The 14,113-nt window shown below is 50.0% G+C and overlaps 3 protein-coding genes across 3 annotated transcripts; 1 reads left to right on the forward strand and 2 right to left on the reverse strand.

Annotated features, from left to right (window-relative positions):
* Window positions 1-553: 553 nt before the first annotated feature.
* On the reverse strand, window positions 554-2,965 carry CDV56_100175 (cullin family protein; the record flags this gene model as incomplete). The annotated part of the gene is made up of 3 exons (XM_026753794.1): window positions 554-725; window positions 774-2,653; window positions 2,717-2,965. The coding sequence occupies 3 exons, from the start codon at window positions 2,963-2,965 to the stop codon at window positions 554-556; spliced, it is 2,301 nt and encodes a 766-aa protein (XP_026609695.1).
* Window positions 2,966-3,714: 749 nt separating this feature from the next.
* CDV56_100774 (DNL-type zinc finger protein) lies at window positions 3,715-4,320 on the forward strand (the record flags this gene model as incomplete). The annotated part of the gene is made up of 1 exon (XM_026754393.1): window positions 3,715-4,320. One exon carries the CDS (start codon window positions 3,715-3,717, stop codon window positions 4,318-4,320), a length of 606 nt encoding a protein of 201 aa, XP_026609696.1.
* Window positions 4,321-4,787: 467 nt separating this feature from the next.
* On the reverse strand, window positions 4,788-12,675 carry CDV56_100929 (putative HEAT repeat protein (DRIM); the record flags this gene model as incomplete). Its single annotated transcript, XM_026754548.1, has 2 exons — window positions 4,788-11,268; window positions 11,324-12,675. The coding sequence occupies 2 exons, from the start codon at window positions 12,673-12,675 to the stop codon at window positions 4,788-4,790; spliced, it is 7,833 nt and encodes a 2,610-aa protein (XP_026609697.1).
* Window positions 12,676-14,113: the final 1,438 nt, after the last annotated feature.

Here is a 14,113-nt window from a genome sequence, read left to right on the forward strand (position 1 = left end):
GCGTGGGAGAGGGGGGAGGTCGAGGTTCTTTGATTTGTGGGGGTGCGCACTCGATTCATATGTTTGGGTCATAGCATCTGGCGGCGTTTGAGGAGTTGATTTTATCAGAGGGTTCATACCCAGACGGGCTGTATATGAAGTCAAAATCGAATGTGTACATGAGTTCTATGAGATGATTGTGTTCATTTCTGCTAGCGAATGGTCGCTACTGGCTTGTGGATCAGCCAGCAAGACCGATATCATAGCCAAACGTCCATCCTGATCATCACTCGTAGCCGGCCAAGATGCATTCATGAGCTAAGACGCGAAGCAAAAGATGAAGAAGCGAAGAATATTTATATCAACGAACCATGACCTCCCTTTCGCCAGCCACCGCTAAGTTCAAATGGTATACCATGCAAAAGTACGGAGTAATAGCATTCCGAAGAACAAAACGCGAATGTGAAGAGAGCATGAGGGCATTGCCCGCCAAAAAGAGACCAGTGGGAGTCTAGCCACATGTCCTCGTAGATCCAAGCCGGAACGGGTGAAGTGAAGACGAGTGCGAATGCGTTCAAGCAATGTACCCGTAAGTTGGAGGGTCCTCGGCCACTCGCTCGAGATATTCGCGGTCAATCAAACTCTCAATCCGTTTCTTGACCATATTCACGTCAGGAACGAACCGGGCGGACAACTGGCCGAGTACCTCACTCATGAGACTGGAATGTACCAGCGTCTTGCGTTGCCTAAAGGGCGATTAGTCTCATTGCCACTGACAGACCCAAAGAACTTACTTCATGATTCGAACAACTGCCGCCTCGATACTGGCCCCACGCTCCTCATTCATCTTGTGCTCTGTTTCCTTTCGCTGGTCCTGATTCTCGACCTTGTTGGCGCCACCACTGACGACACCAATGCGAACTTTCATAAACTGGCTCTGAAATTCGTTATTGAAAAAGAACTTGTCCGTCGGTTTCACATCCTTGCTCATGGGTTCCTTCTTCAGAACTCGCGTTTTCGGTGCGACAGCCAGTGATTGCAAGTTGCGAATCAGGTCGTGCTGTGGAATGCGCGTCCGTTCCTGAATCTCTTCGCACGTGAGAGACTCGCCTGTAGGTACGTCATTGAAAAGGAGGAGTATGACCATGGCGTATGTTGATACATTGAGCTCATGCCGTTGGACCTTCCCGCTCGATCGTTGAAACGTCGCCCGGATATCAGCGGTTCCCATGCTCGGTTGCCATGACAGCTTCCTGCCGTTGTGTTTGTTGAGATAGAATTGCTCAAAGCTCTGTTTGACGCTCTCGACCTCTTTCGGAAGGATACATGGGAGCTGGACTTCTCCATCTTTGGTGTTCGACATGATCTCCATGGGCCACATGGTGCTGGTGAGGACGTTGATTTCCAAGTCAACCCGTTTCTGGTCTGGGTCCCCTGACTTCCGTATATGCTCTTTGTAGCTGGCAGACAAGTCTTCCGAAATGGTCATGTCCTTGAACATGGCCTCCAACCGCTGTGTGAACTGGTTTCCAACCTCCATCTTCATCTTCGAGATCATCTGCCGTTCAGCATCCATGCTGGCGGACCGCTTCATGAGGAGACGGCGAGAAAGATGTTTCTTGTAATAAGTCTCGAATAAATCCTTATCCTTGATATACCGCAGCAGGGTGATGCCGTTGTCCAGAAGGGAATCCACCTCACTTTCTGTCTTGCCTTTGATGCCCTTTTTCAAATTCTCGTCGAAGAAGAGAGAAAGGAACTCCGAACTGCGTGCATTCGAGTTGATGAAGTCCGAAAAGCTAGTAGTGATGGCACTTTGCATGCCCTGATCTGACAAGAAGGCCTTCTCCCAGATATTGTCGAATTTACCCTTGAGACCTAGGATATCGTCGACCCACTTGATAGCAGCCACTGTTTGCTGGTTCACGGGCTTTTCCTTTTCCGCGGGTTTCTTCTCGCCGCTGGTGCTCTTTTCCGTTGCTTTTGAGCCCGCTGGTGTCGACGTCTTTTCATATGCAATGGACGAGGCGTTGATCTCTCGACCCATTTGACTGATCCGTTTCTGGACTGCCGTGGTGAGAGGTGTCTTTTTGTTGTCAACCCGAGCGCTAAGTTCATAAATTTCTCGCAAAATATCCACTCGATCGTTGTCAAGCAAATTCCTGACACCCGTGCCTTCAAGATTGATGACCTCCGCGATATTCCTGGCAATTAACTCTTGATCGAGGACATCCTTGATCTTTGGCTCAGTCAGGGTCGATAGGGTATAATGGCACCGTTCTTTCTCTTCGGCAATCCGGTTCGAGGCGATCCGACAAAAGGAAACTGCATCGGCCATCTCCAACAGACGCTGCCCTTCTGCTCGATAGAAAACCCTGCTTGTTTCGAGGAAAGCGGGTTCAAACATGGTAAGATAAAGTTTTGATGACTCCTCCTCCGTGATAGTTTCGTAGAGACCCTCAAGCATGTAGATACAATGCCGGATGAGGGGTCGGTCAATGACGTGACCGGATCGTTCCAATTGAATCATGAACAGCACAGTGGTCTCAAGCACATCAGCAACCGTAGTCTTTGTGTCAGATTGAATGGGAGATCGTAGGACTTGATCGCGAAACAGTGCCATCGACGCAACATATATTGAAGGCTTTCGAAAATCCGCCATGATGATTCGATCCTGTAGGGTATGAACATGTCAGGTCGGAGATCCAGCGAACAGAGAGAGAAGCGATGGACAAACCATATACATAAGAACGTCTGTAATCATTCCCATGCATAGTTGATGGTCTTCCCATGCACCCTTGAGCACAGTCAAGAACTTCTCTCCTGCTTCCCTTCGCTCGTTGGCTTGATCTTGCACATCTGCAGGCTCTTGAGCCAGCAGTAAAGTCGGTGAAATGGCTGCTGTCACTGTTTTCTTCACTTCACTTCCCAGCCATTCTTCCTCCAGCTTCTTTACTCGTTCGTAGAGGTCATCGCCGCGGGTCATCAAGACGATTCTGTAGGCGTTGCGGTACAGCTCTTCGAAGGAAAGAGCGGAGGCATTCTTTGTGTGTATTTCATTCAAGGATGATGACAGCACCCCCCATATTGTGTCAAAATCGTCAGACTTCGTCCCACTCAGACCCTTTGTTGAATGATTAGCTGATTGTTCGAATTAAAGAAAGCTCATGCGGTTCCGTCATCCAAGCTGCTGTCGCCCATTTGCCAGACGAAAGGCAGCATAGAGACGTCCAAATAGAACAAGAAAAGAACAAAAGACATACCCTCCGTGGGGCACGAATCTTGTGCCTAGCCCTCATAGCCATCTTCGAGATATTGGCAATTTGCCATCCACCAGATTGTAGACTTGGGGGCCTTTGCGCGGGGCAGAATAGTATAATGCTGATGAGGAGTGAGGTCGTGGCAGAACGGCGGGCAAAATGAGCAGGGGCGAGCAAATTCTGACGATGAATACCGGCAATATCAAGTCCTTCTCTCCATGATCAAGATAATCGTCAATGAATTGTGTTGACGGTAGAAAATCAGAATTGAAAGTTGCTGCAGAGTGAAAGAGCTGGAAGAACCTAAGTCCGGCGCAATTGGAGACCGTCGTCATCGCCGCTGGAGATCATACTTTAGTCCTCAGTTTGCAATAATCTTCGACTGGAGGTATTCACTTTTTCGGCCAATTCTCACTCATTAATCCGCCTCGCGTCTGAATCCTTCTATCTCTACCTCCAGATCAAATATCTCATAATGCGCTCAGCAAGAATGCTATCATCAGGTCTCCGTGCCTTCAGCCATGCACTTCCGCGGACAGGGCTCTCACAACCCAAATCACGACATTTCTCTCAGCTACTCTCTCTCACTCCTCAACCTTCACCAACTCCTTCATCGAGGGTCCTTCGGACTATATCCTCCCAACTTGCCGTCCGAAACAACTCCAGCTCATCAGCATCCCGCCCAAACCTCACCGATCAATCCCCGAACGCCGCTCAGGACGCTGCCAACGAAGAACAGAACAGGTTACGCCGCGAGCAAGAACCCGCATATCAGATTACCTTTACCTGCAAACCATGCGGTCATCGATCTTCGCACCGTATGTCCAAACATGGCTATCACCGCGGGACGGTCTTGATCCGCTGCCCGTCTTGTCTCAACCGCCATGTTATCGCTGATCACCTCAATATCTTCATGGACAAGAAGAGCACCCTCGAGGATATCCTACAGCGGGAGGGGAAGCGATTGACTCGTGGTTATGTTGAAGGAGACATGGAATTCTGGGAGGATGGGACAGTAAAGAAGCGCGAGGAGTCGGGTGAGGGCTCGGATGAGAAGTCGGATCAGGGACAGACGCCTTGATTCATTCTTCTTTATCTTTCGATCTTTTCCGGGCTTCAGTCTACGTTACATAACGATCATTTTTGGATCCTTACGCGGCTTAGCACCGGCTAATGGCGTTCAGTGATAGGCAAAAGAGCTCGGAGCATGCTCAATGCAGAAATAGAGGCGTTAGATGGTGTTGACTTTGGTAGAGATGCCTTGAGCATCGTTTGTATATATCAACTCCACTTCCTATTAATCTACATTCAAATTCGACTAATGTACTGTTGATGGGTTCTTTTGGTACCTTAAGAAGATGGGCTAGTATGCGTTGCTGAGTCCAGAACATATTGCAATAGGATATCACTCATTTATATACACTGCTCCCGGCTTTGTGGCAAAGACGACATTATACCTCAATATGTACTACACTTTTTATATACCCAACGCCTAGCCAGTACAACAACATGCCAGTCGACACACAAATTCAAAACACACAACGGCATCTACCAGCCGCGTCTCTTTCCCCGATGTTCCATTCCCTTCTCCTTGCGCTTCTCGCGCTTGCGGTCGTTTCGCCTCTTCTTGTCTCGCTCGTGTTTCTCGGGTTCTGCTACCGCCTCAATCCGTCTCTTCATTCGACGCCCCTCACGTCGCTCCTTGATGGAGTCCTGGACAGACGCCATCTGAGTGATGTACTCCGTAGTGCCCAATTTCTTCTGGAGCAGGTCGAGGACTTCATGGCAGTTCGACACGAGCGCCTTATATGACTCACGGAAGCGTTCATCTGACGAGCGGGGAGCAGGAATTGACGGATCAGTCAAGTGCTGAAGAGGAAGAAGGATAGTGGGCAGCGAGGGGCGGATCTGATCGGTTTCAAGATGGCGGCAAAGGGCTGCGAGAAGACCAACGGACGCGCTCTTGGGAATCAGAGACTGTGCCCTAGTCGTGAGGAGTTCTCTACGTAGAATTAAGGAGATCTGCTGGAAAATGTACTGGATGGCAGGCTTGTCGGAGCGCTCCGTGTGCCCGTTAACGTTTCCTTCGTCGTCTTCGTCGTCACTCTCGCTTTCGCTCAATTCAGCATCCTTAGACCCACTTGTGGGAAACACAAGACCATTCTGAGCGCAACACCGGCCAAGGAAGATAATATTGCGGACGGTTTGCATGGCAAGCTCTTCACTTATGCCAGGAGTGCGGAGACAGCGCAGACTGGCGCGGATCAACTGTAACATGGCGTCCTTGTCAAGTGCCAGTCCCGTAGAGCCAGCCAATGGAATCGACCCATAGCCATTCGCAGCATTAGTCCTGGCCAGATCTGCAAGCCATGTACCGACAAGGTTAGAGGCGCAAGTCTTGACCCAAGCATGAGGGTAAAACAGGCACTCTCGAACAGCAGCCCAGATCGGAACGCGCTCTTTGCCTAGAGCCACAGCAGGGACGGTCTTGCAAAGCTTAGTAAGAAGCTGCAAGGAGAAGTAAAGCACCTCCCAATGCTCAGTCTCCTCACTCTGGAGAATCGGTTGCATGATCTCGGGGAGGATCCCCATGACAAAACGCGCTTCTTTGTCCTTCTCTGTCTCCTCAACCTCGAAGAAGACCCTCATTGCTTGTAATCCAGTACTGGTCAGAAGAGTGTTTTCGGTTTGCTCGAGCCAAGACCGCAAGGGTGTGAGCATGGACTTCATTTGTTCCCTGTCCGCTCTATTAAAGAGCTCGCCAAGTAGCGCACCTGCCATTTCTCTGCACTCAGGTGCATCGTCGTTCGCCATGACCATGACCACCGGCAAGAAGAATGTACCCACAATGTCTTGAGCCAATTCGGTTCCTGTCTTAGACAAGAGCATGTGTACAGCTTCCATCACAGATTGACGTCCTTCTTGGTGCTTGTATTCCAAGTTCTTAGCCAGGAAACTCAATTGCTTTGCCCATCGATTCTTGGCTTGAGGATACTCAGTCAGGAAGTGAATATAGGTACCGCGCGCTAGATCACGCGCTGAACGAGTTTGGTTCGTGACCATCATGGCTCCAATGTGGTCCATCAACTCATAGATTTCGGGTACCACAAATTTCCTGGCCATGACGGCGCGAATGAAGTTGAACGTTACGCCTTGACGGTCTGGCTCTTCAATATCGGAGACCAGACGTTGGAGGAGATACGCGAGGTGCCCATCTCGAAGTTTAGCGCTCTTCCTCTCTCGCAGCATGGCCGACACTAACTTCAAGGATGCCTGTGCAGCCTCGGTGTTAGTACTTGGTGCCTCCTTGATGATCTTGACTGCTTCGGTGAAATAGACATGAGCGTTGTCATCAATCTCTGCGAGAGGAAGCTTGATGATAGTCGACAACAGGCGAACAGCCGCGATCTTCACTTCCTCGTGGGCCTGTATTAACGAATCGCCGATGATGGGGATGAAGCCAGCCAAATTGGTAGGAGTGAGTAGGGAATCATGTTTGTTGAGAACCGAGCGCAGAACATCAAGCGAGAACCGAGTCAGCTTGTAGATATGAGAAGAGACCGTTCCACGTTTTTCGCCTCTCTTTGCGCCTTTGAGGTTCACCAGATAACGTTCCTCACGAAACGAAAGGGGGGCCTCTTTCTTTCCTGACGCCGGATCGCGATATGTCTCCTTGATGACTTCATAGCAGAATACCAGGATGTCACGGCTTTCAGCGCCTGGGTTCCTTAGCAGACCCACCCCAATTCTCCGCAAGAGCTCGTCGAGCTTTTTGACCATGCTAGAGTTCAGCTTCTCGCGCAACAGGGACTCCAAAGGCCGCAGCAGATTCGCAAGGTTTCGGACAGTCGCGTTCTTCGCCAACAGTTCCATCGAATCATAACTCTTACTGCTCTTGACTTCCTTCATCTTGCTCACATAATCCTCCGCATCTTTCTCCTGGCCAACCACGCCAAAGGTGTCATCCATCACTACAGCACTGAGATCCGCTAGGCAGTAGTCCAAGTCTCCTTGCTGGAAATCATCAGTCGTCGCCACGAGTATTGAGTGAACTGTGAAGGAAAGAACATGAAGCTGATAACCCTTCGTGAGAGTGCTGCGAAGTTCCCTAAGAATGTACCCAAAATAGTTAGGACCCAACAGAAGGGCAATCTCATTAAGCGTCTTTCTAGCGGTGTCTCGCGAGTCTTGAGATCGACTTTTGAGGATGCTGCAGACATCCAGAAGAACAGGAGGCAGGCGGATTGCCATATCCTCCTCGGGCAACAGCTTCAGAAGCTTGATTGTAGTGACTGCAGCTGGCAGACGCAAGCTCATCTCAGCCTCATTTTTGTGGTGGATGAAGTCAGTCAGGAAAGGAATGAAGTTTATGGTCAGCTCTGTCGCGACCTTAGCGGGTGACGGCATAGTTCGAGCAAGGTTGCACTTGGAGGTCGCGGAGATCTCAATTCCTTCCATGTTGTCATCGCCCGACTTCTGAACCACCGTCTTTTGGCTCATTGCGTTGCTTAAGGCATCTGCCATCCTGCCCAGAAGCCTCAAAATGTTCTTTTCCATCTCAGACTTGCTATGCATGTATCCACGATATCTCCGAAAAATGGCTCTGAATTGGTTCCAGTCCAACCATTCCGCAAGGGCTCCGATAGTGGCAACGGCTTCCGCAATCAGATTGTGAGCACCTTCGTCGACTTCCTGGTCGAAAACAAAGTGCTCATTGAGCGGAATGAAAATTGTACTGATATTCGAAGCCTGAAGCCTACCCTTCGCTGCTTCGCTAGCAAGACGGCGGAGGGCTCGAAGACGGCGATGCTGTTGTATGTGGAGAATGTTCGTAAAGAACGACGCTTCCTCGTCGTCACCAGCGAGAAGCCCATGCATATCTTGCACATTGGGCCTGGTGGGATTCATCTTAACAAAGTAGCCAAGAGCAGACACGAATTCGGACCGAACCAGCTCCGATTTCTGTCGGATCCCGCTCTGCAAAGCTGGGAACAGGATATCTTTGACCAGGGGTTCAAACTCGCCGGCGCTGGCGCCGTCTGCCTTGGTGGCTCTCGCCATAAATCGCTTCAGTCCAAAGGAAGCACTTGACCTAATAGCAAGTTCATCTTCATCCTTGACATGGAATAACATGTTATAGAGGAGGGGACGCCACTGTTTCGCATCCAGGGTCTCCCAGAGACTATCATTGATTTGTCTGAAGGCTTGAAGGCGACGCTCGTAGTCCACTTCGAGTTTCTTTCTAGAGATCGAGTTCAAGTCGGCACAGAGCTCGGCCACTTTCTCCAGTGCCTTATCGTGTTTCGCGAAAGCCGCGAAAACCTTGGACAACACCTCTCGGTTCGCATCATCTCTGAAGTAATCAAACATGGACGAAACCGCCTCAAACACCTCTTGAAATAATTTTGGATCTTCCTGAGGGTCGTACAGAGGCAAAAAGTGTTCGAGGATGCGCAGGAGACCCGACTTGGTTTTGGGAGACACTCTATCCGCTGGTTGACGCAGGAGATATGTCGTGATGCTCACCAATCCCGTGGTTTCCTGGAACGACTCGACACATGGTGCCAGGAGAGAAATAGTCTGCACCCCGGATATCAAGACCGAACGGGAAGGTCCACGTTTTAGCAGGCGACCAAGGTGAGAGAGTGTATGTTCGATATAAGGGGACAAGACTTCGGAACGAATCTCATCTGCTGAGAAATCGCTCATTTCTCCTTTCTCTTCCAGCTCTTTTCCACTAGCAAGTCCGATAAGGGGGACCAGAATTTCGTCCATTACGTACACCTTGACCTCATCGCGAGCCGAGTCCACACTAAGACAGTCGACGACTCTGGTCAGAACGGTATTGTTGTGGCGGACAAGATAGAAAGAGGACCTGGGGGCGGAGGCCCAAGTATGGAACAGTCGCAGTAGACCCGAAACTCCTTGAGCCGTCTCGATCGCGAAATTCTCAAGTCGATGGTTAATCACTTCGTCGAAGATGACACGAGTATAAGCTGACCAGTCTTTGTCCTGAGAGACGGCGAAGATCAGGTCAAGGCATCGGATACAAGTTTGCCGGATATTGCGCAACACGGTCAAGAGCCTCCCTTCAGGAGAATCCGCAGCAACGTCCGTGTGATCTTCCTCTAACTCTCGACAGGCTCTGACCAGACAGTATAGGACCGCATCCATGGATCGTTGGGCATATAGAGCCATTCGGCTTTGCAGCGTGTCAAACACTGTTTCGATCATCCTTAGCAGACCCATCTGTCTCCTGGGGCTAACCAGATCTCGAGCAAATGCTTCTTGGTTGACTTGTCCCTCCCGTAACAACGAGACATTTCCAAGAGGACCGAAAGATACTTGCATAAACATCTCGAATTCGCTATCGGGGAGCTGTGACAATGTCCGCAAAATCGCCTTCCTGCGTCCAACTTGCCCAGCTTGGCCTGCTGCGCTAGCTTTCGAAATCATTCGACCATACAAAAGGCGTAAGAGGACAGGAAGAAGTTCGCCTCTATGGGCTTCTTCAATCAAGCTGTCATCATCACCGACATGCACGAAGACAGAAAGCTCATCTTTGAACCGTGACTCGTCCAGAATGTTCAACAGATTTTCTTGGTACGGCATGATGTTCGATGATTTCCAGGTGAATAAAGCTTTGAGGGCTGACTTCTGGATCTCAGAATTACCATGGCAGAGCAGCCCAAGCAGGGCGTCATGAACCTCTGATGCCCTGAATAGCACTCGAGGATTGGCGAACTTCCCAATCAGCGCAAGGAACGACAACCGGTCATGGAATCCCCAAGGAATGTACGAATCGTCGGCGCTTTCGGCATCCTCGTCATCGCGTAATGCCCAAGCAAGGAACAGGGGGACAATCTGACGCGATTTCTTCTCAGCTAGAGCAGGTGCTGCATTAAGAACACGCAGAGCATGGGTTCGAGGGGCAATAGGAACGATATCAGAGAGCTCATGATCTCTCTCGAACCCTTCCAATAATTTTGAACTGGGCTGCATCGAAGCATTGAAATGAGAAGCAAGGAGATCTTCAATCTTAGCCGCATTGAAGCATTTGAAATATCCAGTTGTATGATATTCGGCCTCTTCGTCAGCTTTGTCCGCGGTATCGGTTGAGCCGCGCTTTTGAAGCCACTGAAACGCTAGGTCCGAAACAATTTTTTCGCCCGCTGAATGCTCGCTGATCGACTTCAGTGCAGCAGCCGAATCCTCCCACAGCGGTGCCAATTTCTTTGAGAATAAACCAAAGCAGAAATTGGGTATTAACCTGGACATCCATCGCTGAGAAGCCACCTGGGGGTAGAGGATAGCAAGCTTGCGAACGTGCATCGACAGAACTCGTGCAGTCTGTAGATTAAGCGGGCTTTCTTCAACTTCTAAGGCCAATGAAATGGGAGCAGGATCTTCTCCTGAAGCTTGCACCAACTCTCGCAAGATTTTTAACGATAACAATCTGACTTGCTGAGAAGGACCCGCGAGATTGGTAATCAGAACGTCCGCGAAATCTTCCAGCGTGGGTTGTCCGAAATCCAGCTTCGTAGAGCAATTCGAAACATAAGCCAAGATCGCTTCGAGGAACGGCTGAATCCTAGAGTATTTTGCAGCAGCGGAGCTGATTGCACTCCAAAGAGCCGTATCGACACCTTCATTAGAACCAGCCAAATCAACATAAGATTTGAAACCTTGGCCAAGGAAGAATTTTGTGGTGGTGGATAAATCAAGTTCACTCTGCTTCAGAACACGAGATAAATGATCATGAAGACTGCGAGTCATATCGGGTAGAAGAGATGGTTCCGTAGACAGAGATATGGCACTAGGGAGCTTCGAATATGCATTGAGAAGAGCCACCTCAGTGGCACTGGGGCCATGACTGCCCAGCATATCCTTGATGCGGGCCTTCCAGGGCGTTGGGCAGGTGACATAGCCAGGCTTAGAGAGTTCCGAAGTGATGCAACCTGCCTGGTTCAACCGGAGCAAGGTCAAACATAGTTCGTATTCATGCTCTTGCCATGAGGCATTGACGAACCTAAGGCTTGGGTGTTAGTAGGTAGAAACATCAGCACATATGCAATCTGACTTACTTCTGGAAATAAGGAAGGACGACGCTATGGAATCTCTCCGCGCCCCATTCCGAAAACGTAGCACAGAACGAAAGAAAATAAGCCGAGAGCTGTTCCTTTGCGACAGCATCCATGAGTGGGCGCATGAACGGCAACATCTCGTCCATAGGAGACACCTGGAGCGCGTATGCTACGGTGGTCAGAAGTTGAGGGATCGAGTCGGCACACGCGCCAGGGGCAGCCGATGCCTTCTGAAGCAAGAGCAACAGAGTCTGGTGAACGGGCTTCCAGTTCTTTACACGCGACCCTTTGCGGGTACAGACACAGATGAACATCAAACGACAGTACAAGTTTGCGTGTTGTTTGTCCGACTTCTTGCGATTGGCTTCAATGTGGGAAGTGATCATCTCGATGACTGGTTCGAATGTGTCGGCAGTCGTATTGTGGTTGACGTTAATAAGCACCCCGCTTACAACCTCGACTGCTAAGCTGCTCCGCAACTCATTGCCGGTCGGGGCATTATCAAGGAGACAGTTGAGAATATCGGCTGCGTTCGAGTGTAGCCCGCCTTTGACACCTTTAACCGCATCCGAGAACATAGCCATCAGCCCTTCCTTGTATGTCTCCACATTCTTTGAATCCGCAGCGGCCTGGTGCAAGTCGTCAAGCAAGAATGAAATTGCAAGCTGTAATGGTGTCTTGTTTTTGTAGTAGACGAGTCCGGCCTTTCGGATGAGGAATGACATTGACTCGGCGGCAAATCTAGCGACGAATGGCTTCTGGCGTTCTTTTCCGAGGTAGGGTGTCATGATTCCCAAAAGCTGTCTCAAGTCTGGGACGAGAAGGCGAGAAAGAAACTTGAAGATCCATGCCAGGCACGTAAAGCTCCATTCGACCACCTCGACATCAGGGTGAGTGGCCGCGACGGACGCCACGAGAGTTACGGCGGTAGCAAAGTGCTTCTCAAATCTGACCCCCAAATCTCTCGCAAATTGAGCGAGCAGTGTCAGCAACGGTTCAATAGAAAGTTGGTCCCTCTTCTCGATATATTCCACCAGCAGCCCCATAATCTTGTCCTCATGGTATAGAATCTGGGCAAGACTTTCACATAGCGGGTTAACTTTTCGTGCGAATTGCGAAAAACTGTCCGACAAATTCAGCTCAAGCCAGTGGTCAAACGCCGATCGAAAGTAAGAAGACGTCTCATCTCCTTCTTCGCCAAAACTCGGACGACGCACTCGATGAATCGGGTCGATCTTCAATTTCGCGACACGCTGGGAGAACGGTTCGAACCGATGCGACTTCGTTGTCTCTGTTCCTTTCTTCACACGCTTCACGGACGCTGTCCGCGAAGTTGATGACGCTGCCACCATCTTGAAGATTGATGGCGACGGAGAGAGCAACGCCGACGAAATCGTTGCAGTGCTTCCTGTCGAGGAACACTTTCGTAGCTCTTGTCCATACAAGGGAAAAAAAGTTCATCGGCGGCCGCAGCAGAATTGTTCCGGTGCGGAGATTAGCGTCGGCCTTAGGCAGGCTTGGTGCTAACCTAGTCTAGAATAGTGCTAGTAGCACGTGAGAGCAGCAGGTCTAAGGGTCTAAGTCTTAAGCTTCTTTTCAAGTCACATGATAATCATGTGACAGAGCATCTAAAGTTGTGGCCTCAGGCAAATTCCTGACTAAGTGTATTGCGTCTGTCCCCATTGTGGGCTCGTCAAGTTGCGTGGACAGCGGATCCGCCTGCGAGCCAAAAATGGTGATGTCTTCACGACTGGCATTGTTGATGTCAGGTATTCAATTACTACAAAAAAGTTCTTCTCTTGGAGCAGCATAAGAATTCAGCTTATTCACTGCTACCCTGACAGTGTCAAAGAAGACATAAAATTTTGCTCCGCTCTTAGAGAATACATCTTTCTCCAACTATGTTGATATTAGCTGTTGCATCATAGTGTTCAGAATATAACTTAATTGAAGAATGGCTTCAAAAATGTAAGTTTTTCTTTCAGCAAATGATACTCGACTTACTAACAAATATCTAGTGTTGTGATTGGGGGTGTGAACTGTGAGCTGCGAGAAGTGTTCACCAAGCTCGCCAAGTTACACGTCAAGCAGAACTTCTCACTTGCGATCATTGTTGGGGATCTCTTCGGAGATTGCTCGACGGAGCATGAGCTGGACGAGATCACTGCTCTGTTGCAGGGAAACATCAACGTGCCACTCCCAACTTACTTTGGGTTAGGCAATCGACCCCTTCCCACGAGGATAGTGGAAAGGATCGAGGCTAACGACGAAGTTTGTCCGAATCTGTACTTCCTGGGCAAACGTGGTACTCTTAAGACAGCGGAAGGCATCCGTCTTGTTGCTCTTGGTGGTAACCTCGAGACAGAGAGCAAAGCAACCAACAAGTTCCATCCCGGCTATACAGAATCAGACGCCAGGGCGCTCTACGGGGCCCACAGTGCAGACATCCTGATCACTCACCAATGGCCCAAGGGCATCCGAACCGGATCCAGTGTACCGTTACCAGAGGATGCCAAAGCACCCGAGGAGGTGCAGTGCGTCGCAGACCTCTGCTCTACCTTGAAACCTCGATACCATCTTTCCTCGTCCGATGGATTCTTCTACGAGCGCGAACCATTCTTCCACATGCCATCAGAAGATAACCCGGACGCCAAACCCCTCACCCGCTTTATCAGTCTGGCATCCTACAGCAAAACATCCAAGCAAAAATGGATGTACGCCTTCACGCTGGATCCCAAGGCCCCTCCACCCCTCACCATCCCCCTCGGCGCTACTGCAACCCCTCTGGCC

Source organism: Aspergillus thermomutatus (genome assembly GCF_002237265.1).
Source record: "Aspergillus thermomutatus strain HMR AF 39 chromosome Unknown NODE_439, whole genome shotgun sequence".
Lineage (NCBI taxonomy): Eukaryota > Fungi > Ascomycota > Eurotiomycetes > Eurotiales > Aspergillaceae > Aspergillus > Aspergillus thermomutatus.